Genomic DNA, 25,319 nt, shown 5'->3' with positions numbered 1-25,319 from the left:
AAGCGGTTGCTAGGCCATCCATTGCTCCACGGTGTCCCCAGATGAACTGATGGCATTTTTATACTGCTGTGGCATGAGAGCTGGGGCTGCCACAGCATTAAATTGCTTAGTGTCCCAGTGCTCCTCTCCTGCCCCTGCCTCATGCTGTGCTCTGTCAGAGGAACCATTCACTTAATGATTTGTTTCTGCTCCTGCTCAGTCACATGATTGCAGGTTATTTCAGGACATGATGCAGAGTCCACCTTTTTAAGAAGATGCCTGGATAGGCTCAGGGGTCTCTATTTACAGTGAATAACATGATATCTAAAATTAGCAGGGAAATCAACTGTTCAGTTTTTCCTCCACTTTTGACTGAGCGATTTATTTTTTTTTCTTTTGCACCACGTTGGTTACGGTAGTTACATCTCAGTTTTTGGGGGGAATTTCATTCTTTTTTTCTTCAAATGACACCTTAAACAACTAAGGGCCAAACCTCTAATGTAACAGGCAGTCAGCTCTTGTATTTAATGTTTGGCCCAAATTTAATTTATAATGATATTTTGCTCAATTACAGTTGTTCATACCAAAAACTGAATGCACGAATCATGAATATATTAGCATAGAAAAATCATCAAGTCACATCCTAGACTTAGAAGGACAAATACTCTGTACAAACCTGGAACAAAAAGAGTATTGGATGGGCATGACAGGAAGCAGCTCTCTATTCCTCCTGTTTTACTACACACTAGCTGAGCCTTGGGATCAGGTTTGGCATTCGGGAGACATTTAACCATCTCTGAGGAGAAAAAAAAAAGAAAAAGGAAGAAAAATCAAATACTGTACAACCCAGAACCTCAAACATCCACTTGTTTATAACAGTGCGGAAAGGTAGAAGTGGCAACAAAGCAAAATCACAGGTCCAGGCATTTCTGAAATAAGCACATAACAGAGAGAAGTATGTGGATCTTGTGCTTGGACTTAGAAATGAAACTCCTTCACATTTTTAGGCCTAAACACTGGATCCAATCTTTTCTTCCAATCCTCCATTTTGGGACTCCAGATCTGTTCTGTGAAATGCAGGTGTGTCTAATTATGAGCATGATGCTGCATGCACAGTGTGATCACAGAAGCAATAGGTCCAGAAGTCCTGTCCCCCCTTTTTTGAGGCAGAGCTCTCTGGTTCAGCAGGCCCACTACAACATAAATGGGAGTCACCCTCACAAAGGTCTATATATTCATATGACCAGTAAAAGCATTTTCTATTTCTCACTCCAGCTCTCACAGACTTACATCTCAGTTCTATGCTTAAACTTCTAAAAGTAGAAAACTTCCCAGCCAAGCCGGGGTGAGGCAGTACATGCTGGGACTGGGGGTATATGGTGCCACCAGTCCTTTCAGCCACTGCTGAAATGCCCTGAGCTATGCTAGGAAGGACACTGTGACATGCACATAAGTGTCAGCTATTTCTCATCAGCACCCACCACACAACGCACATTGCAGCTCATACAATGGAAATGTCCAGCTTCTCCTCATGGCTTCATGGCAGGTTGAAGACAGAATATCCTGTAGGTCTACTCACACTGCTCTCTTTATCTGGGTGAATGACAGTTTTTATTTTAGTCGAATTTACATACAATTGTTGAGCTGTTGGACCGGTCTCTGTGCTTCCCCCTGAAGGTGACGATATGCCACTGATAATTATAATACTGCATCTATTTTAATTCAACATCTTCTGGGACTCAGATATTCTTTAAACACATATTTTTCCCTAGAAATTAGATGCATTCTCAGCTACAGGCAGTAGGTCCCATGTCTATCTGCAACTCAGATAGAGGCAGCCTCACTGCTTGCTTCTTTCCTCCAGTCATTTCCTCCAGAACTCTGCACTGAGGCTGACTGAGGTTCTGGGCACTTCTTCAAGCAGATACTTCATGCTGCGTGAGCTGGCTGAATCTCAGGCAGGTGTCTGCAGAACAGTTCTTGTTTCAGCCCCATAAAAAAATTTGTTCAGGTACGTATGCTTTTCCTCTGGCTGTTATTTGATACTTCATCCAGTCATGCTCACCTTGCAAGTTGGACTTGGCTACCTCCTGTTTAGCTCCTGACTGGCCTTGCTGCTGCACCTGCTATTTTTCCTACCCCTCATCTCACCACTGAACCACAGCAAGGTAGGGGGTATCAGAGCTGCAGCATCTGAGTCCCATAGGATGCAGTCAGACTGGTTTGGGTTGGCCAGGGCTTGGGAAAAGCCCAGTAAAGCTGGGATGAAAAAGGCCAGTTCAAATGTGGTAGCTGACATAAGCCTTGCCTGGTTTGGCATGAGTGCAGAGGAAGGGTTCCAGCAGCTGCCATTTGGATTGTGTGCCTGGCCTCACTGCTGGTTAAATACAAATAAATGCAAGTCCCTTAAACACACCTGATGTTCACATCTGAAATATGGGAATAATCATCCTCCACTTACCTCCCTCCTAAGGCCTTTTTTGTTGCTTTGGTGATGTTTATAAATAAATTATTTCTTTGGACTGAAGAGACAACACAAGTGCAAAGTGTCATTCCTGAGCTCGAAAGGATTTTGTTACTGCAAATGTAGAATGCAGCAGGGAGATGGCACTCATTTTAAGCCTCATTAAAGTCATCAAATAAAACAGTGTGTATTTATGGAGAAAGATATTCTATTTTGTGTCTCTAACAGAGTATTACAAATAATGAAGAGAAATATACAATTAGGAAAATATTTTCAATACAGTCTGTTATTATGGGAACAGCATTCTTAATAGAGGGGGAGTATAACATAAAACTTCAGTGGTCTAACTGTATACCAGACTTCAGAAAACATTAGTCCCTGCTATTAGTTTAGAAACCCCTTTCCAGAGGACTAACCAGTACTTTGCAAGGGAGATGCAGTAGATAGCTTAAAACCAAACCAAACCAAAACCAAAGAGTTAACCATTTTTTATTCCTATTGTACTTAGTTTGCTATGTAACAGTGAAGGTAATATATCTGAAGTGAGGAAGATGAAGTTCTTAATGGTGCTTAAGAAAAAAAGTCAGTGGCAAAGGCTGAAAGCCAACTCAAGACCTTCCAGTTATAAAGTGCTTTCCATAGTGCTGTATCCATGTAAGTGGAAAAAATGCCACAATCACCTGATCATGTAAGAGCCTGGCACAGTGCCCTCTACTCCAGAATACAGTGCTTTCCCTTGGTCTATCAGGAGATTCCCTTAAGTAAGGCCTTTCCCTTATTTTTGTGTCTTGCTCCATTAGGTATTAGACATCAGTTCCAAATGTATCCACAATAAGTTATTCATGGTTTAAAAAAAAAAAAGTAACAACTTTAATTTGCCTAGGAAAGACCTAAGGTATATAATTCCCACTAAAAATATGAAAACAGAATTATAATCTCATAGAAAATATTTCTAACAGGTGTAGCCATGTCCAAGATTTGCCATGTATCAAATTGTGCTTCCAGAATTAAAAATAATCTACTTATAAGATAAACAAGAACAATGATTGGAACAGATATTTGGATTTGCCACAAAGTAAGTGGCATTAGCAGTACGTGCCATCATTTTAGTGGACTTGGGATTTGTACTTATTGCAATTAATACTTCTTATACAGTTACTGTCAGTACTTTATAATAAGCAGGATACCTTTGGAAAGAACTTGAAAAATTGGGGTATGGTGCTGTGAATATAGATGTTAGCTTGAATTAATATTAAATTTAATTTCTCCTATTTTTAAACAGTTAAATATTTTGGGTATTCTAAATGATTCTTAAAAAGTTGAGTTACATTTAAGGTCACAGAGTTGGATGTCAAGAAAAGGAGAAAATTATAAGATAGGTAAACTAATAATGTAGGAAGACTTAGATTTGTGGGCACAGAATCATAAAATCAAAAAAAAAAACCAACACTTAAAATCCAGCGTATTTCCCATTCTACAGTCCATCTACAGCAATCCTCAGACAAAGCCCCAGGCTTCTCCACTCTCCTGGAGAAATAGAGCATCACTGCAGTCACCTCTGAGTCAGTAACTTACTTACCAACGCAGTCTTTTTTATTCCAGTGCAGTTTCTTTCCAGGTGGACAGACACACTCATAGCTCCCCATCGTATTCACACATCCATAGTCACAGCTGCCATTGCTGATGCTGCATTCATCGATATCTGAAAAGGTAATTAAAACTGAGAACAATATCAATAATATGTGCCCAGTATCCCTGTATATACTGTACACTGGAATATTACGTACATAAGAATATCTGTACCTACTATATCTTCTACATTTACACCTATATAAATGTGTGCAATACAGGCAATAATCTTGTCAAACAATTTAGTGCACACTGCACGTATTTGTCCTCAGAAACACACATAACTCCTATTCCTATAAGGATTTATGCATCTGATACAATTTACTTGTCAGGACTAGTTACACTGAAATTCTTGGAAGTACTGACAGGATACAAAACATACTTGAAAGTCTCTGCAACATCTGGACAATAACCATTCCATTATATGAAAAATGTAAAAGGTATAAACATCTGTGAGATTCAATCACTTTTACATATCAGGGAGATAAATTTTCCGTAGTCATTCACAGAGTTTGCTTTTAGAAATGATTCAGCTGAAGGAAATGATAATATTTGATAGGAACCTAGGAGCTGAAAGGTAGTTGTTTATTCAGTCTTCTACTCCTCAAACAAAAAAATGAAAGCTGAAAGCTTCCAAGAAGGCCAAGCAGCTACCAGATACGTATCACTGATATTTCACATAGAATCTTTCAACTTTAGATACATTAGAAAAGTATTTGGTCAATATGAGGTATAACCTTTTTAGCGTATTCAATCAGAATTTATATGTGCCAGCATGTCTGATCTCTCTTCTCCTCTTCCCCCCTCACCAGAAGGGATGTTTATCATGCTCACCAGTTGTGCTGTCATGTACTTACCCCTGGATCACACTCAGGTGCATCTTGAGCAGTAGATGGCAGAGGCCAAAATGGTGATATGATACCAGCAAACCATCAATTTGCTATTCTAGACTCTTTAGTTTACTAAAAAAGCCATAATCTAAAAGCCCCTGTTATGGACTATAGCCCTGTTTTAGGCACTGTGCTAACCTCAACAACACGTGGTTTCTGCACTTTAAACATACCTACTCATCTGCTTGCTAAAACAGTAGCATTACTTCAGTAGACTTCTACAAGGCACATAGGTTGTGCCATTTAACGTATGCTTAAGTGAGCTGGAATGACAATGTCAACATGAAATACGCTGAATTGCTCAAACTCTACCTTAATGATAGGCCTCAAAATTTAACTGTCAAAGAAAAATTGTCACTGAACATGTTTCTAAGGGAGGTCTGTCCACAACGGCTGACAAGCTGAGTGTCTACCTGCCTTTCCAAATCACACCTGAGCCCCAGCTTGAACTCCAACTGCTGTGTACCTGGCCCTGTGTAAATCCACACACCCTGCTGGAACAGAGCTGGAGATCAAACCAATTCCCTCCAGGCCCCAGGTTTGGAGTCTAGTGACCCAGTCCAACGCCAGAGCATGAGGTACAGGTAGAAAGTGGGGCCAATGAGGGACTGGGGTCAAGTGCACACCTAGGTCCTGCACCAATTAACATATGCAGGCCTAGCCCTATTAGCCATGTCTTCCTCTGGAATCTGTGGAAGAATAGCTGCTCAGTAAACAGTTCAGAAAGCAAACAAGTAAACAGATGAGCAAAATTCAGTTTCCAAACCTCCACAGTGTGTCAGCCCGTACAAAGTGTAGCCTTTATGGCAGAGACATTCAAAGCTTCCAGGGTAGTTGATGCAGGTGTGATCACAGGTCCTTTCAAAGGAACACTCATCTATATCTGAATTCACAGAAAAAGCATTAAGAAGTTAGAATTCATTTGTACTGAATAGCTGCAATTTCACATCCAGCTGCAACATCTTGTTCATGATAAGCTAGCAGATCTCTTCCCAGGTAAAATCTGAATAAAACACCAGTTTCATTCCTCTAGTGCCTAATGAAGGAAGGACTTGCAGGTACACAGAGCAAGGTAATAAAAGACAAAACATCAAAACTGTACTATAGATATTCACCATTAGGTGGCAACATTTAACTTCTGATCATATTTTCCCAGAAGGACTAGGGGGTTATTTAGGTTTTTTGGGGTTGTTGGTGTTAGTGGCACGATGGAAAAAAAGCTTTGAGTTGAATCACATCTCATTCCCTCTTTTCACTTCCTGCATAACCACCAAGTTGAATAGTTTTCACTCAAAATGGAATAGCATGAGTTTAACACTTGCACAAGAGCAAATGAGAAGAATGTCCTAATACAGAGAGCTGCCATGGTCTGTGGTATGTTTGACCTCAGCTCCAAGAACCAGCACTTGACCAATGTGGGTGCTCAGCTCCTCTGTTGCTGAGGGAAAGCAGAGGAGCAGCTACCACCTTGCAGGCACATGTTCTTGTTAATAGTCTACATGGGTGAGAAGAAGTGCCTGCCAATCCCTCCAGTGAATACTACTAACTTCACTGAGCAGTTGACCACTGCTCCGACATCTTACACACCAGGACAACGATTTGCTGACTACTGAACAGTTACCATTCCCCTCACATCTTACTCACCAGGACAGGGAGCTGCTCAGACTTCTGCTCTGCCTACATAAGACTACAAGGGGCACTACTTGCACAGATACAAGGGGCATAAGCAGAATATTACCTGAGAATAAACTATGGTTAGGAACAGATGGACTGCACCTAAGAGATAGGGAATCAGTCACAGAGTGGTGTGCACTGGAAGGGACCCTAAAGACCACCTGGTTCCAACCCCCCTGCCATGGGCAGGGATACCTCCCACCGGACCAGGTTGCTCAAAGCCCCATCCAGCCTGGCCCTGAACACCTCCAAAGTGCACATTCTACCTAAGTCAAGAGAATTTGACCTCTTCCCCTTCAAAAAGTAAGGCATTTCTAATTATTGGTGCTCACTAATGTGAAACCCTTATTTACATAGTCTCTTCCATCCAGCACCCCAGGAAGAAAGCAATTAACAGCACATTATTTCAAAGACAGTACAAAGGTTTTGCTGAGCAGGGCAATATAAAGGTTTATTTGACAGCACTCATCACAGAACGGACTTGCTGAAAGCCATTACATTAAAGGTACTTCAAATAGCAATGTGTGCAAAATAACAGCACTCGACTGAATTTTATCCTTAAACAATTGGTTTTCGTAAATCCTCTTCAATGATCAATTTTTCTGTTAGAGGGACAGATAAATTTATACAATGGCATAGAGATGTAACTTCAGAAAAAAACAAACAACAAAAACATAGAATGGAATGGTGTTTTCTTAATAGCTTGCACACTTTTTGGAGTTGCTCATAAACACAACCTGAGCAACACCATTACTATATATAAACTCAGACTTTCACATTGTGCATGTTTAGAAAGGCATGTGTGCTTGAAAAAATGTGGGAAATCACATATACTTTAGGGTACCCATTTCCTATATCCAGGTATTATTTATATAGTTTTGATCTTTAATTAAACATTCTGGATCCCATCTTGCTATTATAAATGCAAATACTTAACTTCAAGACCTAAAAAATTAAGCTTTTATGTATGTATACATAAAACCAAAGTCTTTGTGAGAGTTTATATAAAAATTTACAATGTTGTAAACAGATATATTTAATATGAGCCACAATTCTGAGTGTTTCAAAACATGCACAGAAAGAGAATTCACGACACAGAAAACAAGTGCTCAAATGCATACTAAAATGAAATACATATAATGAACAAAAAATCTATGCTATCTGGTCCTATGTATGCGTATCAATCACTTGTTATGATTAAGTACCAAAAAAAGACAATTGAGATTTTCTATTTTTTGCACCTATTCATTTTTAATGCATTTTCCTATATATTTTAAAATATCACTATTTGAGTTGTGAAAGTAATTTCTTTTTAAGGTTTTCGTTATGGTCTTGGAAATATGAAGCTTTTGAATATACATAGATGGCAAACTTTCATTTTTCTCTAAATAAATACGCAATGCAAAATCATTTGGGAATGAACACTGCAGTTACAGTTTTAAAGTTTTTTTAATGCTTAAGAAGCCACATCATACATCATGGTTTCGTTCACGTGCAACCTTGTTCAGTATATGGTATTGCAGGAAATTCACAAAAGCAGCTCATTTCCTGGCCTGACTTAGCATGGAAGGCACTATTTACAAAAATAATTTCATATTTCTCAATAGTGACCTTATCTTGTACTATTTTATTCAACTGAGTTTACGTGCTGCTTCCACACATGCTGCTTTGTCCTGTAATGCATTATGGCTTAGACCTTTACAGGTTTTTCTTCACATTAACAAGGACATGTACCCCACCTTGCCTGTAGAAACAACAGTCTGTCTAATAAGACCAGTCATCTGCTTGCCAAGCAACAGGCACTCAAGATGGACAAATTCATTTCTATTGCATGAATTATTGCATGAAATATCAGCTACTCATAAACTTAATATTGCTTACACTGACTAGCAAAGATGCTGAAACAAACACTTTTATTATAATACAAAGACCACTATAAAAAGCATTTTTTAGCCATTTAAATCCCTCATCCCACCTCCAGCTGCTGTTCTCATAAATTCAACCTCTGCTGAATTCAGCCTCTTGCTTTGGCTGATTGCATGTGGAAAGCCTCCGCACAGACATTTCCTTGCTCAACAACAAGCCCTTTGCTCCCCTCTGCTCCATGCCTGTTGAGGGTAGGGCTAGGCACTGCCCAAGGGATCAAGTTTTCCACAGCACCGTATCTGAAGAATCACCAGTCCCCTGAGGAATTCAGCACTGGTCATAGAAAAGGGAAAAATATGCACAACATGCTCTTCACTAAAAGAAAGCCGTGGTGTGATACTGGATGCTGAAATCCTCTTGCCTTTTTTTTTTTTTTTTTCCTTCTAAACTCCAAAAGCTGTGTTCTGGGTGCTGTGATCCCCCATCTCCCAGAAACGGTGAAGTTGGCCCTCATGTCTTTGTAGTGTTTCACAATACTTCTCCATATTTACTCTGAAAAGATGCGTTTATTTCCCACTACCCTCATGATACAGGTATATCTCATAAGAGAATGAAGAGCAGGGAATTACTCCACTTTTCCACACTCACAGACTTGGGTTTCAAATTGTGCATACCACACAACTGGGAAAGAACGTAGGTATCTAATCTTCGTCTTCTCTCTATAAGCACAACTACACAATCTGCTAGCGTTATCTACTGAAGAGAAACCCAAAAATACAAAAGCAGGGATGTGTCAGGTTACAGCTAAAGCACTGAAAATAAACAAATTGTCTTTTGGTTTTGTGGTCAAACTCACCACAAACATGTGCACATGCTCATACAAACAGAATTTTTTGTATTGGGTCACTCACTCTGAACTTTTCGGTTTGAGGGAGGTGCTCCATTTAAATTACATTTTTGAATCATTTTATCATGAGGAGTCAAAAAGTTTTGTTTTTGAGGAACTGCAGTGGAAAAAACCCTTGAAGTCTCTAGTCTATTTTTAGTTGAATATGGCATGAATTCAAGAATAGCCTAAGCTGTCTCAGAACCTTTCAGATTTGCTAGCACTAATCTTATTTTGCTAATCTGATATCTAGCACATTCTTTTTACTTTCACTTAGTCAATAATTCTTTATCACATTCACCACTATAATCAGTAGATGTGGTTGTGTCATTTCAGCGTATTAAGAGACATCTTCACAGTTTAACTGTTTGAGGCTTATGGGAACTATAGAGCTAAATTAATCTCTGATAGTACAGGACGAGTTTCCTGCCAGAGGTAGTTTTTCTGCTGGTAGCATAAAAATTCTAAGGTGAAGAACTCCCCAGTTCACAGCAGATGGGTCTGTGTAAGTGCCAGTTTCAGGGACCAGACCAGATGACCTCCAGAGGTCCCTTCCAACCTCCACCATTCTGTGATCCATGTGCACACCAGATGCCCCAGAGCTCCCTAAAGGCACTCTGTTTATGGTGTCCAGTGTTGCTGACAGCTCTCCTTCCAGTCAATGTTTCCATGACATTGAGGCATCATCTCAGCCTGAATGTAGTCCAGAATCACTTCTATCAATCCACATTCTCATCTCCAAGGAGACAGATTCAAATTGAAGAGATTGTTCAATGGTTTAATAAAAGAGCAGGATTTTCTGTATTTTCGAGGGAAACAACTGTTGCCAATGGTGGTCAGGCTTTATAATATTTGCTGGGCTCTGTTCCTATTATTTTAAGTCAGCACTTTGGATTTTCTTGTTAGTTCAACCATTTTTTTTTTAAGTTCATGCTTTCACGCATTAAACAATCTCTTAATGATCTTTCTTGTTCTTGAATATAATGTTTGTAAGTGGGTGTCAGATTGTCAGTACTGGCAAGTAAAGTCTTCCATTTTTCTCCAGAAGGAGAGCTACCACAGAGCTAATTTCTTAAAGGTTTCCTCACACAGTTATGTCTCAGTGGTGACCTGAAGGAGCAGGGAGAAAACAGCTCTTTTTCCATGCTCACTCAGTCCCTGCCCTTTCCACTGATGCTGCCAGAAGACTCCCAATTACAGTAGCATTAATTGTTCTGGTGGTTCGTGCGATGCGGATGCTGACTCATTTGTGGATGTAGAGTGCAGGGCACCAAGAAGCCATCACACAGTAATGATTTTTGCTAAATCTGAAGCTGAGCTGAATTCTTACCAGCAGCTCTGAAGTGAAAGGCTTCTTTCTGTACTCCAATTCCTAAAATGCAGTGCCCTATATTCTTGATTGCCATTGCTTTTTTCCTCTACAATAAATTTCAGAGGAATTAAAAGAAATCAATGATGAGAAAATTTAAGTGCAATGCAGGGCATTTCAAAAAGCATTAGCACTGCAAGCAAACAGCTCAATGCTAAATATTTAAAAGCAAGGCTGATAAAGAACAGTGGATTTGGAGATGCTTTGAGGACTGCAAACCAATGTAGAATCTGTTATGATTTCCAGTCAGAATACACACATGCAAAATTCACCTTGCACATAGTACATAGGTGATCTTGTGTTGTGGTTATAGAACTGAACAATTCAGTGCTCAGCTTGGCCAACCACATGTTAAAAATTTATTGCAAAAATATATCCCTCCTCCCCCCTTTTTTCTTCCTTAATGTTATTAGTATTAACAAATAAAATGACAAGTGATTAAATTGGTTAGTGTAACCTAATGGCCATCAGGACAGTTTTTCTCAGAGACATGCATTAAACAAATAGGTTAATTTATGAAACTGGGAGTCTCCTTCCAAAATACAGGCCACGTGATGCTTGAATAAGAGTTTGGTCTTATTGTTTGACATATTTTTCATGAGGTCTGAAAATAGACATGGTAAAGGAGGTCACTATTATTTGATGGTACTATTTATACCATAGAGAACAATACAGGAGGGGCTCTGAGACAATCAATAAAATCTGTGGGTGCAGACCGGATCCGTTCTGGGCACTGTAAACAAAGAACCCATCTTATATTTGATTTGCCTCTGTAAGGCAAGACATGGAATATACGCTAGATCATGGCATATATACAAAATATATAGATTAAATTTAAATGTGCTGTATTAAATAGAAATAGAATAGAATGACTTTTTGCACAGAAATATAAAGTAAAATAAAAATAAATATCCATTTCTTCCATCAATTCCTTTATCACTGAAAGTGACTCCTGACACCCTGAATGCTGATAGATGACCTCAGCCAAAAAAGGTCATAATATCACATTAATACTTTGAGGTGCTATCATAGTCATTACTTCATACGCTCCCAATCCTTCTCCCAGTTAAGTATACCTTCATTATTGCAGCAAAAACTTATATATATTTCAATGCTGCTCAGGATGCTGTGAAGAATATACGCAGCAAGGAATCTGTGGCTTTCTGATTCATGTGCCAGTAGTGTTCGGCCCCTTGCTGGTAGTGATGGCCCAGGTGTCCCACTGGGACACACAAAGCAACCGATCAGTACAGAGGGGTTATCTCCCAGTGCGGCACCACAGTGGGAGTCATTCTCCCTGTGCAAGAGTCTGCAACACATAGCTTTGTTTCAGCCTTCTCACACACCCTCGGTTTGCGTTTAAGCCCCAGCCAAATGCAGACGCATTGTGGAGTACCCCACTCAACTGATCACGCACACAAAGCAAACCCAAGGCTAGGCAGAATGTTTCTGCTCACAGTCCTCAGCTTCCAAGTCACTGGCTCCTCTAAGAAACAGCGCTTCTCCTTTTTCTCATTCATTAAGCACACATACATAGAAACTCTAAAAAACTGTTAGATGATGTTTTTAAAATAAACACTAATGCTTTTTTATATGTATTTTTGACTGAAAGTGATTTTCTGTCTTACCCCCCCACCTCCATCCTCCAGTTTCTGCAGGGAATTCATACCACCCATGTAACGTTGTTCACCTTACAGCCCAGCCAGAGTGGTTTCCAACAATATTTGACAGACACCAGGGAAACCATGTATCTTAATCTGAGTGGTTGCTGGACCATAGGGAGCCATGATTCAAACTATGCTCTCCAACAAATGCTGGTTTAAATTCACTATTGGGAAAGGTATTATTTTGCTACAGCAGCCACAAGAGGGGTTTCCACCACAGCTCGTTTTCTGATCCACAGTGACTTACTCCTATTCACTGTTAGTAAAAATACATCCTCCATCTGAGAACATAACTCTCCAATACACATACAGCACCAACTAGAAGGAACGGCTTATAGCTAACTTCTTACATTTCATGGTTACAAAAATAAAACGAATGAAGAGGAAACATAGAAAGACCTAGTAATATGCAAAACTTCTACTTCATTGCTTTCTCACTGAGTGCTTCTGAAGCAGGCTAACAAATAGGGAAAAAAACACCAAACCAACCTATAACCCCAAACCCTTAAAAGTAATTGAAAAACCACACCTATTTAGGCTTCCCACAACAATACTGACTTGCAATCAAATCAACTTGCTGCTGAGACTTAATTGTTAATAACATACTAATGACCTGCAGAAAAACAGATCTGGCCTTAATTGTTATATTTTTAATGTGAATGTAAGTATCTAAGTAGCCCAGTCACATCTTGTGTTTCAGAAATATAAGTAGGAAATCGTCCATTATGACTAACATTGACTTGGACCAGAGCATTTATTTATTTAAGAATTTTATTGCTCACAGTTGTGATTAGTGAAGACCAAATGTAACATGCTAATCAGGGAACGAAAGACTTCTGAAGGAAATTGATTCTGCTTGCAAGGAAATGTGCTTTTTATTACAGATGATTTGTTCTTAGAATGCGAAGTGGTAGTAAAACAAATAAATCTATATAAAATGTAAAAGAAACTTGCAAAATATACTAGAGACAGATGCAATAAATGATTAGAAACCTGTGACTTATTATGTAAGCATCCCATAGAGGAGACAGGGCAAGGATTTACAAAATGAAACTATTTTTATATCAGGGATAGGCACACGGAAGCAGTGAGTGCCAAATTTTGCAGAATTTTTGCTTCCTACCCGCTCTAATAAAGATAGGACCACTGCTCCATGCATTATTTAAACATGCTGCCTTGGTTCAGTTCACAAACAAAAATTTGCCCATAGCAAATTAGAGTTAATCTAGTTTTCCTAGTCTAAATAAAGCATTTAGTTGTACCCTTGATTTCACTAGTAGCAAATAGCATGTCTCTAATCTCTAGCAATAGATTTAGGCAGCAATGCTACAAGTAGGTCCATGTCTTTGTCCACATGGGAGCCGTGAAATTGATAAGGACCTGCAGTGACACCAGGGTCACGCAGATGTGCCTCCAATCATGTTCCCACTGGAGGACTTTGGGCTCAAGTTAGCTTCTGCTCTCCAACTCACAGAAGATACTTGCTGCCCCAGAGGGCAACACTTTCTAGGACAGCAGTAGATTAACACTGACTTCACTAATTAGAGTCATTCCTCTGGGTTCACCATCCTGAGGGAGCTGCTTTCTTGCACGCTACCTGGTAGCCCAAGCTTCTGTGACAGCAGTAGGGTCTCCACGGACCTTGAGCCTGCCAGCCCATCCAGGCTGGCTTAGCAAGAAGGCAGCGCTCTGCTGAGCAGCCAAATGCCCTGGAAGATGCAACTAGGCCACGGTTTCCTTTTAAGTCAGTGTGGTATGCAATGCCTAGAGTGTGAGGCCCATCCTTTCCAGTCCATAGCTGCAGTAAGGACCGCTAGTATTAGCTGCAGTAAGGACCGCTGGTATTATCATCTACATAGTTCTACCTCACTGCCTCAGTATCTTTTTATGTCTGTATATCCTGTTTATCCAGTATATTGAGATCCTGGAAACAGCTTGTCTTCACCTCCCTGTCAGGCTATCTGTACCCATAATAACTTCAATAACCTGTTATCTCTGTTCTTGAGGCTGTCAAACTGCTGATCATCACTCTTAAGAAAGGCTGTGTCTTTCTCTGTCTTTGTAGAGTACTAAATGCAGAATTACCACTCTATAGCTCTGGTGCAAATGCAATTTAGGGAGCCACAGTTGTCTCTACTGTTTATCATTCTGGTCTGATGACTTCAGATACTCATATTGTGCTCTAAGAAATATCTGGACATCACTGATTTCTTCTTTCTGTGTGTACTCACACTTCTGCTACATGTCCAAGGCTGACTAAAGTCTTCTAAGTCCTACCACTGTGGACAGAAACTGGACATTTATTTTGATAGAATGAGTTTATTTAATACTAGCAAGATGACCATGCTCATTTAGCCTGACCTCCTGCACTTAAGCAGCATCTAGCACTTTGCTTGGTAACCTCCAAAAGCATCCCTCTTCCTGAACAGATGGTCTAGATGTTTTCCTGGAGTAAATTCCTAGTGCCCTCCATCAGTTTATTTTTTAGAGTTCAAATTAGTGCAATCGTTTTTAATTGCTAAATCTGGTAAAGGCTGAATAATTTCTCTTATAAGAGTGTAGTGCATACCTGATCCTCCCAGGAATCAGCAAGTACCTCTTGATGTATTTCTTGTAGTATCTTGTTGGGTCTGAGGTTACACACAAGAAAGCAAAACTCAACTAAGTAGTTCCCTTGGGCTGGCTGGCTGCCTCTGTTAATTCATATCACCAGAGCAGTGAAGTTCAGAAGACGGTAATCATTCAATGGCCCCTTCAGTGATTAGGGGAACTGCAGTAGTCAGATCTTTCTTTGATGCTATGCACCAAGGGGACAACTCTTAACCCAGCAAACTCATCATCATCATTAACATCAGAGCAGTTCCCACTGTTTACCCAGAAGTTACAGCAAAGGGAACTGCAGTTGGAAAGAACAAGACAGTACAATTGGGAGAGTCTTTAAAGGCAAGTAGCAGCTTGTTTTCTTTATCTTTGCTATCAGACCTATTATAAGTACCCAGTTGCACTTTCTGGAAACCGCTTTGCTATCTCTGGGGGTTGAAAGCAGAAGGAAAGAAGGTTAAACACTGAGACTTGGCAATAAAATTGTAGGTCTAAACTGTTTACTCGCTCTCCAGAGTAAATACAATCCTTTCTTTAGGAATTCTTCCAAGGGAGTTTTATGTGATCTCACGTACCAACAAATTAATTTTCCCTTCTCTTCTCCATTTCTTTCAAAAATTCCCTTTTTAATTTTCATCCACACACAGTCCACAAGCTCCTTCTCTTCCACAAGCTTCCTTCAGGGCTTTCTCAGAATCTGCAGAAATGGGGCTGCAAAATGACATCTTAGTGCTGTAAATATCTATTCCCTATGTGTTCCCCTTAATGCATGTGCTAAGTCAACTGACCACCATACATTCCTCTTCCTGTCAGCACTGCAGAGCCAATTCTGCTCCCAGTCAATATGGTTTTGTTCTGCCTCATGCATCAGCCACAGACCCATTTGCTTGCTTTTAGATCACCAGAAGGTTTGCCTTAGGAGCTGGAAAGATTTATAGTTTTGGATGGAAACTGCAGAATTTGGCAATTTCAGCCAGGCAAAACTTGGCAGCTAACTTTGGGGTCTTTGGGGGTATCTTTGAATAAAGATGGTGGGATTTGGCCCAAGGGTTTTTACATTTCTGTAATGAAATACATCATCATCACCATCATCATTATTATTACATTATTATTTCTCTGCTGTTTGGCAAAGTAAAAAGTTTTCCACATTTTTTCCCTGCAGCACTATGAAAGACCCCACTACATTCTTTTTTTTTGGTAAGAAGCAGCAAACTGAAAACAGAATAATGGTAGAGGACTACCCGATAATTTCCCTTTCTAGAAGACAATCATTTCTTCCAATATTTTCAACACAAAGGTACTTGCTAAATCTTGGCACTGCAAGAGGAGCTGGAGAATGGAGCTGCCCATGGGACTGCTGAGGAGAAAAAGGAACGTGGCCTCAGTATTGCTAAGCCAAGCCTCTTCCTTCACTTCTCTTCCTCTTCAGCTGAGCTGAACTGGTCAGCAATTCTGAATTTGACCAGCTGTCATAACTGATAGAGGAATGAGAAACCAGATGCTGGGTACTGAGGCTCTCTGAGTAGAAGGCAGCAGTACATTTCATATCTAATGAGAAATGTTTGTTTCTTATATGCAGACTATTCACCTTGTCACTTACATCAGGTAACACATCCTCAGTTCTCCTTAGCCCGATATTTCCCAGTGCCTCTCACCATATTTCAACCAACACTGCCATGGCTTCTCCCTCAATCTGTGAAATCACTTGACAGATAACCTTAGTCAATGTAGTGTGTAATTTACTGACCTGCTTTACCAGATGTCTGAGCTTCTGGAGCTGGGGAGAGGCCAGAGACCTGCGCTGCAGCTGAGGCTGGTCACCTCCTGGGAGCATGCACTGCAAGGCGCCTATACATCTGTGACACGTTCCATATATCCTGTCTGTACAGACACCCTCTAGACACCCTCAGACTGAGTACTCGTGTACTCCAAGAGAAGAAACTTGAGGGATCCCCATCCGCTCTTGGGCAGGGAAAGGGAGCAGAGAGGGCAGAAGAGCCCTCATCTAGTGGAGTCTCCGAGGAGGGTTTGCAGAGAAACTTACCAATCACCAGAGACAGGTTTGGAGATAATTTAAAATAAAGAAGTTTAAAAGAAGAAATATTATTTTTGCACGTGAGAAAGTTTTCTGGGTCTCCTATGGAATAGGAAGAAAACATACTAATAACTAGACACAATGGCATAAAATTAGTAAGACTGCCAAGGTCACAGACATGAAGGGAGGTGTTCTAAAAAGGCATTTGGAAAGGAAGATTTCAAATATGGTTTTCACTGTCAAGCTCATTGCACTTAGTCTCACCATGAGCTCATGGCAGTTGCTTTCATCCTACTTTGTGTTTATTGTTATCCTTGTAACAATTTTTAAAAGGACTTCTAAAGAATTTTTTAAAGATTATAAAATGCACTATAGGGATCTGAATCCGAGTAGTGCACAGCTATCTGCTAAATACAACAAAAGATAATAATATCCGCAATGCACAAGTACCTTCAACAATATTGTTCATTTTTAGAACCTATTACTTTTAAAATCAATAGGAAATGAGTGGAACTAAGCACTTTGCTATTTTTTTCCCCTAAGAGCTACAAAATCTACACACTATTGGATCTGGAAGGGCTGAAACTGCTTGATGAAAGGCCATGTACAAGAGCAAAGAAAGAGTAAGTACATTTGGAACCTTTAGGTGATGGCAAATCAGAGAAAGGTTAACAAAGCTATGATAAATGAGCCTGAGTTAAAACCACACCTCTGAATGCTTAGGTTGGAGAATGCAAGTGCAACTACACTCAGTGACACTTGTGATCAGTCTAATCTGTTACGCATGCTAGCACCAACAAAGTTGTAGCACTGTGGGCATCAGAATGTGTAGTTCTCTCATGACAGCTCTTCTCAGTGCCCTGCATGAGCATTTCAACAATCACACCTGCATTGTTAATATGAAAAGAATATGCACATGCTAACAAATGCATTGTTCTGCATTTGGGGGCCACCACCGCCAACACATATCTGACATTGCCTTTATTAGCTTCATGGCCCCAACACATTATGAACAGAGAGTCTTTGAGACAAGCTTTTGAAACACAGCCTTATCTATGGTAACAAAATAAAGATCCTCTCGAGTCAAGTTGCTTGTATAGGTTGTAGAGGTATTTCTACATGTGACAGTTGGACACAAATCCTTAGTGGAAACATAAGGGCCTCCAAGCCTTGAGGGCTGTTGGAGGGCTGAATCTGCTGAGATAGAAGGTGAAAGAGGGAGAAATGTAGAGACAAGAAGGCAAAAGACTAAGCTTTTGTGTGATGAGCTTAATATTGGCAACTGAAATAGTGTCAACGCTAGATGGCCTGTAGATTTCCCAGACAGAACCCTTGCTCTTGGGTCTATGTTTACCTGTCTGAGCTCTTTCCCACCTTGCAGCTCCTCTCCATTACATGAGGGCTTTGTTGTGCTCAGGCTCCTCTATTAACCTGAGGAACCCAGTAGGAGGCAATTGGCTTTAGCTCCTATTATGTTTATCCTCTTACCATTGTTTTGCTAGGACAATCTAAAATGCAATTAAAGTCACTACTTTCCCAACATTTTTTTAAGAAAACAAAGTACTTTCATCAGATCATTGCCAAGATTTTATAAACAAACATATTCTTTTCCAAAATCAATCATTTTCCAAGGCAAAGGCAAGTTGAGTTATCTACTGCTATTACAGCAATAAACTGTGCTACAGCATCAAGTGTTTGGGGTAGGAAAAGCCATATATCAACTGCAGAAATGCATTAAAAGAAACTTCAGGCAGGTTTATTTGTTTTCCTACAAATATAAACATATTTAGTTGTCTGCACTCTGCTCAAGCCACTATTTACACAGCAACTCTGTAAGAGCAACTTAACAGCCTGATGAGACAAACAAAAAAGGCTTTACCCTCTGTGTATCAAGTGAGGAATATTCCCTCTATCTTGCAATACATTTGTTTTTTAGACATATTTCTGGAAAGAAAGAACTTCTCTTTGCCAAGCTGTCTCCATCACCACTGAGTAGTAGCTGCTAGTGAGATTTCTTGAAGGAATAAGGGGCTGCTCTGGGTCAAAATCTGCTTTAGTGTTATTTGATGGTGCTGAAAGAGCAAGTACAACAACACTGTTTCAGCTTTCAACTGAAAAATCAAATGCTGCACTTCACCTCCTGTCATTCTGATTGTGCATCCCTAGCTTACTTCAAGCTCCCAATGAAGTCAGTGGCCACTTAATATAAACAATAATTGCTGTTCTCTGGCTCTGCTTCAATGGCTTGTTTAAAAAGTAATTAGAAACCTTGTCCTGAGGTCCAGAACTAGCACAAGTCACCTCCTTCTTTGCAAGCACTCAATCTGAGGATCAGATCAAGGTGTGAGGAGGGCATATGGAAGCAGAGAGGTGAAAATGCTTGCCACTGTAAGGCAATGAGAAAAGCAGAAGAGGCCATGAAAATAGACAGCCTCTTGTCTCTGCCACATGCTTGCTGATTGTTTGCCTGCAACTCATGGTCTGCCACAGGCTCCAAGAGTTGTGGCTTGTGCCCGCAGAAAAGTGTACCCTCCATTGGGCTCTTCATGTGTGCTCTGCTCCACGCCACTACTTCCACCCAGGAAGGCCGGCCTCCAGGGAGTCCAGGAATGGCAGGTATCACTCCAAAAACATGAACAGAAGCTTTTTGCAAATATGAATCAAAAAAAACTCCACCCAACAATAACCCAGGAAATACTCCTCCATCTCTTTGCCTCTTAATATTTGGGCTTAAATTTTTGTTTTTATCTCACCTGTCCTAACGCAGGGCTCATCAGAAAATTATCAGCACAAGTAGTAACAGTTCATAACATGGCTTCTGGAAGAAAATCACACTCCTTTGCTTAAATGAGTTAGGATCTTAAGGGATTTTATTCTCATTAGAAAAAAGTACACAAAATTGAGCACTTTTAAAAGGCCCAGAAGGGTAGAAACAAGCACAGGAAGATGGAGCTCCTCTGAACATTTGGGATAGGATTGCCATTTTCCTGCAATTTTGTACAGCACTTAGTGTAAAGGATTCCTGCCCTTAAGGTTATTAAATGAGTGAGAGCTGTAACATGGCATTATCTCAAGGTGCACCACTGCAATAGTGGAGAGTATATATACATAGAGTCTCTCTCTGGTTCTCTTCAAAAACCATTCCTATTGAATTACAGCTTTCACCACTATTTATCAACAGATTATTGTTTGTGGAACAATGCTACTTTCCTGCTCAAACTATTCCAAGGCTGACTCATATCCTGGTAATTCATTAATACATAATATGATTTTAATCCAGTAAAATCATTTCTGCACTATGCATGTACTAAATCCTACAGCATCAAATGAAAAATATATCTCAAATTCTCCTTCTAAACATTAACGGAACGTTTTGCTTGGCTTCCCACGCACAACATCACTTGGGGGGGGGGGGTCAGACAGAGCTGTAGAAAGCAATTTTATAGCAATATGCGTTACAGAGCTTAACACGGGAATACAAGAGCTGCAATACTGAATGAGACCTGAGGTCAAACTAATCTAGTATCTTACTTCCAACAGTAGCCCGTGTCAGAAGCTTCATGGGAAAACAGAGGTGGAATAACCTGCCCCAGCTGCCCTCCCCACATTAGGTCTCATCCCATTAGAAATTGATTTAAAGCCTAGATTATGAGGTTTAATATTCCTTCCAAGCAGCAGCCACCAAACAAAATTTACTTTTAACTCATGATAAATCTGTATGTGCTGAAGAGAGGAGAACTGGAGGTGGGGGGGGAATGTATTTGTTTTCACCTTTCAGCAGACATAATTGCTACAACCAACATGGGAGATACTATCACTTGGCAAACAAACTTGTACTGGCTAGAACTGTTCATAATTTATGCCTGAGGTATTTATTGTCTCTGCGTATGATCTTGCAGCCCTTTTTTTCTCACAGAGGCAGACTGTACCACTATTCACAATCTCACTGACACCAAGAGTAAGCACCATGTATAACAGAAAGGTTTTGAGATGTATTCCTTTTATTGACAATGTAACATGTTGCTTCCCAGCAGCGTATTTTTTAACCTGATGCCAGAAGCAATATGGTGCCTGTCATAAGCAAGATATTTTTGCAAGCCTCAGTGACACACAGTGCCTTACAGAAAATCTGCATAGGGAACGTACATGATCAGTGACAGGGAAATCATCTCAAATTTTCTTTCTGTGAGACACACTGATTTCCACAAGCAGCTCCCAGGATCGCCTCCAGCACTCCAGACTCTTCCTGGTTCTCGACCTACCTCAGCAGCTGAACCAGCACAGTTGTTTGTACGCCACATGTGCATAGAACCAAACATATTGGGCCAGACACAGCTGGATTGGCTGCAAATCAGTCCAAATCAAGAAAATGTATTTTGTATCTTACAGCATGGCTATCTTATGTTGGTGAGGGGACAAGTGCATCAAGGCAAAACCATTCTCCTTCATGTGTATCACACAAATGAGTGTTGATACACAAATGGCTTGTGTCCCTTCATCCCTTTCTCTCATTAGTCAGCCCTGCACTGGCACTGACTCACCCTGTTCAAGTGGTTTAATGCAATGAGGACCAGCAGATTCCTTTAGTGTGACTGCAATGTGAGTACAGAAGTCTGCCAAGTACAGTAGCCTTCTTACTTATATAAGCGAGAGCAAAATGAAGCCCTGGATATTTTCTCTGTCTGCTGAAAACCTACAGCTTACAGCACATGCAAACTCAGGCAAATGTCAGTGAGGGGACTTGTAAGCCTGCTAGCTCCTCATCCCCATTGCTGCCTTCTCTTGCAGGGACACAGAGAGCAGCACCCTTAAGGCTTGCTAATGCTCTGCACTGGCTGCAGTCCAGTCCTGAACCATGAGTGTGACATCCTGAGAGAGAGGTTTGCGTGGGTTAAGGTAAAAATGTATTATAAATATTAAGAAAAAAAAAAAACACTAAGAAATAATATTTCTGCTACTATCCCCTTTATGTCTCTTGCCTGGCTGTGAAGCTGTGACAGAGCAGTATTTTAGTGCCATTCCAAAAGAAGGGACAGGCTAAATAATGCTCCTGTTATTGTACATTTGCTTCTTTTGTTTCTTTAGTGGGGAAGAAAAGGAAAGAAAAGCGTGGAACAACAACAAAACTTTTTAACAGTTTTCACTGGTAAGTCAGCCAAACTGTGATGCTGATCCATTGAATATGAGGGATCAGGGTTTCAACCAGTGTCTTTTAAACTAACTTGCTTGAAACATAAGTTCTAGCACCAATACAGATTAGCTGAAAGATTTCATCATGTGTGCAATTACAGCATGGTGCAGCTGTATCCATCTGCAATCTCCCACAGCTCACTGTCTCTGGGACTACACTAGGATAGATATACTCAGCTATTCATCTGAGCTACTTAGAGCAAGAAGAGTTATAGGAGCAGCAGTAAGGTAAAAAGAAATTTTGTCTCGGCTTGGAGAGTCATGGCATAAAATTCCCCTTTCCTGGTACAAGGAATTTCTTCAGGCTTTTAAAACTGGGGCACAGGACACGGGATTCTCCCTGTCTTCCATTTTCACGGTGCAGTGAGAGAGAGAGGGACAGATGCTCCAGCCCTGATCTCTATCCATGCATTCAGTTAAGTAACTTAAGATTGGTGGCTGTATAAATCAATGCAAGGGCTGTATCCTCATCCTGAGACCTCCATCAGATTATGTGACCGGGACAAGGTCAACTGCTTTACTGGGTTACATGATCAAATGTGGGTGGCAGGTCACTGTCATGTAACCTAGTGAAGAAAACCATCTCTGGTCCCTTTTTATTTTTTAATTTGGTCCCTCTATATTCAAGATGCTTGGTGATTCAGTGCTGCTGGTATGGATGCACTGATTTACTTGAGTTTAAACTGGTTCTGTACAGCCATATTTATTATCAATGCTTCCATACAGAAGAGTATAGAGAGATCTTTGTAGTTAATCTTTGTGGGCTTCTTTAGGCCAAAAATAATTCCCACAAACACTTTCTATCTGTCATTCCCTGTATGATTAATCTCTCATTTCATAAGCATTTTCAAAATGGAGATATCATGTGAGAGATTGCCCTTGGAAGGCTAATAGTGCATATTTTGCACAAGTAAGTGAAAAGATGGATGTTATTAGGGGGGATTAGATATCCAATTAATATGGCAATGTTTCAAGATCAGGCCTGTGTGATCCTTGGATCATAGACAGTTACTGTATTTTTCAAGGTGCTATTTTCTTTCTCTTGTTCTGAAATGCAAGAAGGTATCTCTTGACAATTATCCATTGGTAGCTCTATGTGAAGCATCCTTCTACTAACATATCACTCATAGGGTCAACTAGGATTAATCACTTCAAATTCTCTGGAAAGAAAACCTACTTGGCAATAAAAAAGGGTCTCTCATTTAACAGCATTATTTTAGGACTGCATGGATTATGGTTCTGTGGTGTACGGGTTAACAAAGCAGCCCTAAGACTGGGTTCAAATCTTATTTAAAGCCTGCTCATAGACAACCTGAGGGGAAAAAAAAAACACAAACAGAACAACAACAACAACAAAACAGAAAAAAACAAAAACACCAGTTGGGCAATGTTTGAAGTATTTCACAGGTCAGCATTGTGATATGCTGGCAGTTACTAAGGAAACTGCCTTAATATCTGCTCACAGCATACCTGGCTCTAGCCATCTCTTTCAGTTTCTCCACTCCATGAGTGTCAAGTTTTGAGGAACACTTGTCTGGAAGTGAAGCTGAGGAGACAGGAAGGTGGGATACAGTATGGCGCATAAGAAACACATTGCTTTAAAAGAAAGAAAGACAAGTCCAAATACATGAACATGATAGTGGATATGCTCACATCTTTCTCTTTTTTTGTGAAGGAAAAAAAAAAGCACACAAACAAACAACAAAACACATCAGCTATACTTGGGCTTTTACTGGATAGTTTTGTAGTGTTATAAAACCCCAAACCTCTAGCAAAATGTGCCCACAGAAAATTACTAGAAGGAAAATTCAATATGTCATGAAGCTAGTGAGCCAAATTTTGTTCTGGATTTCCTGTTGAATAAACTGACATCTCTGAACTTCCTTTAGACAGACAACAGTACTACCAATAGCAGACTATGAGGCACTGTATTCCAACACCTAGTTATAAAATAGTCATTGCATTCATTTCAAATCTGGTAGGAAAGCAGTAAAGAATAATCAACAATCAAACAGGAAATATGTCAAAGCGAATAAAAAATGCCATCAACTACTGATTGTGAACACATAGCTTTAAAGAAGCTCTAGAAATGCCAGAGAGCCTGTGCAGGTATTCCACATGCCAGAGGGGTACTTCTGCCTGGTGGACAATCATCTCCTTTTACAGTGGCTGTATCGATTGAAATGGTTGGTGAAATGGCTACTTGGACAGGTTTCATTATGGCTGAACACCGTGTCTGTGAGATCTAGCAATCATCAAGCCCCACTTAAGCCTGCTTTTGAGGCTGTAAGTGGACTAGAATGATGCAAATGCCTTGAATTGCCTCCTGCAGAAGGTTAAATTCCTCAGCATACAAGGATTTGGCTCTATTTTGGGCAGAGTTAGAGAGGGGCAGAGGAGCAGAGTGTAGATTTAGCAGTCCGAAGTATTGCATGTTGTTCACTGCATGATCCCACTAAAAGCACTATTTTTTTTTTCTGAATGGAGAGTTACGACAAATGGACTCCCTGGAGAGTTATGACAAATGTGCATGCTGTCTCTCCTTGTCTTCCCTTGCAAAAGGCAATTCCTACAGCAGGAAGAGAAAATTATTTATGATAGAATTTCACACATTTTTCTGGGTGCTTAATGAAGCTTGAACTTAAGTGGAGCAGAGAGAGTGCTTATTGTTGAATTTTTTTCAAGATCACTGCACAATAAACAGAAACTGAATAAGCAATTAAGTTAACTGGCTTTAAAACTCATATTGGCTGAGGATTAAGGTAATTACGTCTGCACTTATACACATTCAGCTTTAAGCAGTCTTGCTCGATGTTATGTTGCTGATGTCATTCTAAAACTAATCTGAATTCTTGTCCTGCTGTTAATTACTGCAAAGGTTACAAATATAACCTCTTCTTGCTATAAATATAGCTATTAAATGCTCAAAGGAGACGCGGGCCTCTTTTTGCAAGGTTTATACAAACAGATCCAATGGTTTCTTTCCGTACCAATGAGTTTTAAATTCTTTAGGCTTAAGGGATCTTTTAAAATAATACACAATAGATGGGTTTGGCATTGTCAAACAGTGAT

At 40.1% G+C, this 25,319-nt stretch overlaps 1 protein-coding gene across 15 annotated transcripts in view; it reads right to left on the bottom strand.

The window, feature by feature from the left end:
• Nucleotides 1-25,319, bottom strand: part of SCUBE1 (signal peptide, CUB domain and EGF like domain containing 1) — a 243,929-nt gene that overhangs the window by 25,475 nt on the left and 193,135 nt on the right. For all 15 annotated transcript variants that reach the window (XR_014578059.1, XM_083820003.1, XM_083820015.1 and 12 more), the window contains 3 exons: nt 5,729-5,845; nt 4,023-4,145; nt 656-775 (listed from right to left, as the gene is read on the bottom strand). Coding sequence is in view for 14 of the 15 variants with exons in the window: in XM_083820003.1 (XP_083676129.1) it covers nt 656-775; nt 4,023-4,145; nt 5,729-5,845 (360 nt within the window). In the remaining variant the exon portion in view is untranslated. The remainder of the gene's footprint in view (nt 1-655; nt 776-4,022; nt 4,146-5,728; nt 5,846-25,319) is intronic.

Source organism: Anser anser (genome assembly GCF_964211835.1).
Source record: "Anser anser genome assembly, chromosome: 1".
Taxonomy (NCBI): domain Eukaryota; kingdom Metazoa; phylum Chordata; class Aves; order Anseriformes; family Anatidae; genus Anser; species Anser anser.
Note: the sequence above shows the minus strand (reverse complement) of the source record. Positions and strands in the feature narration are given on the sequence as shown.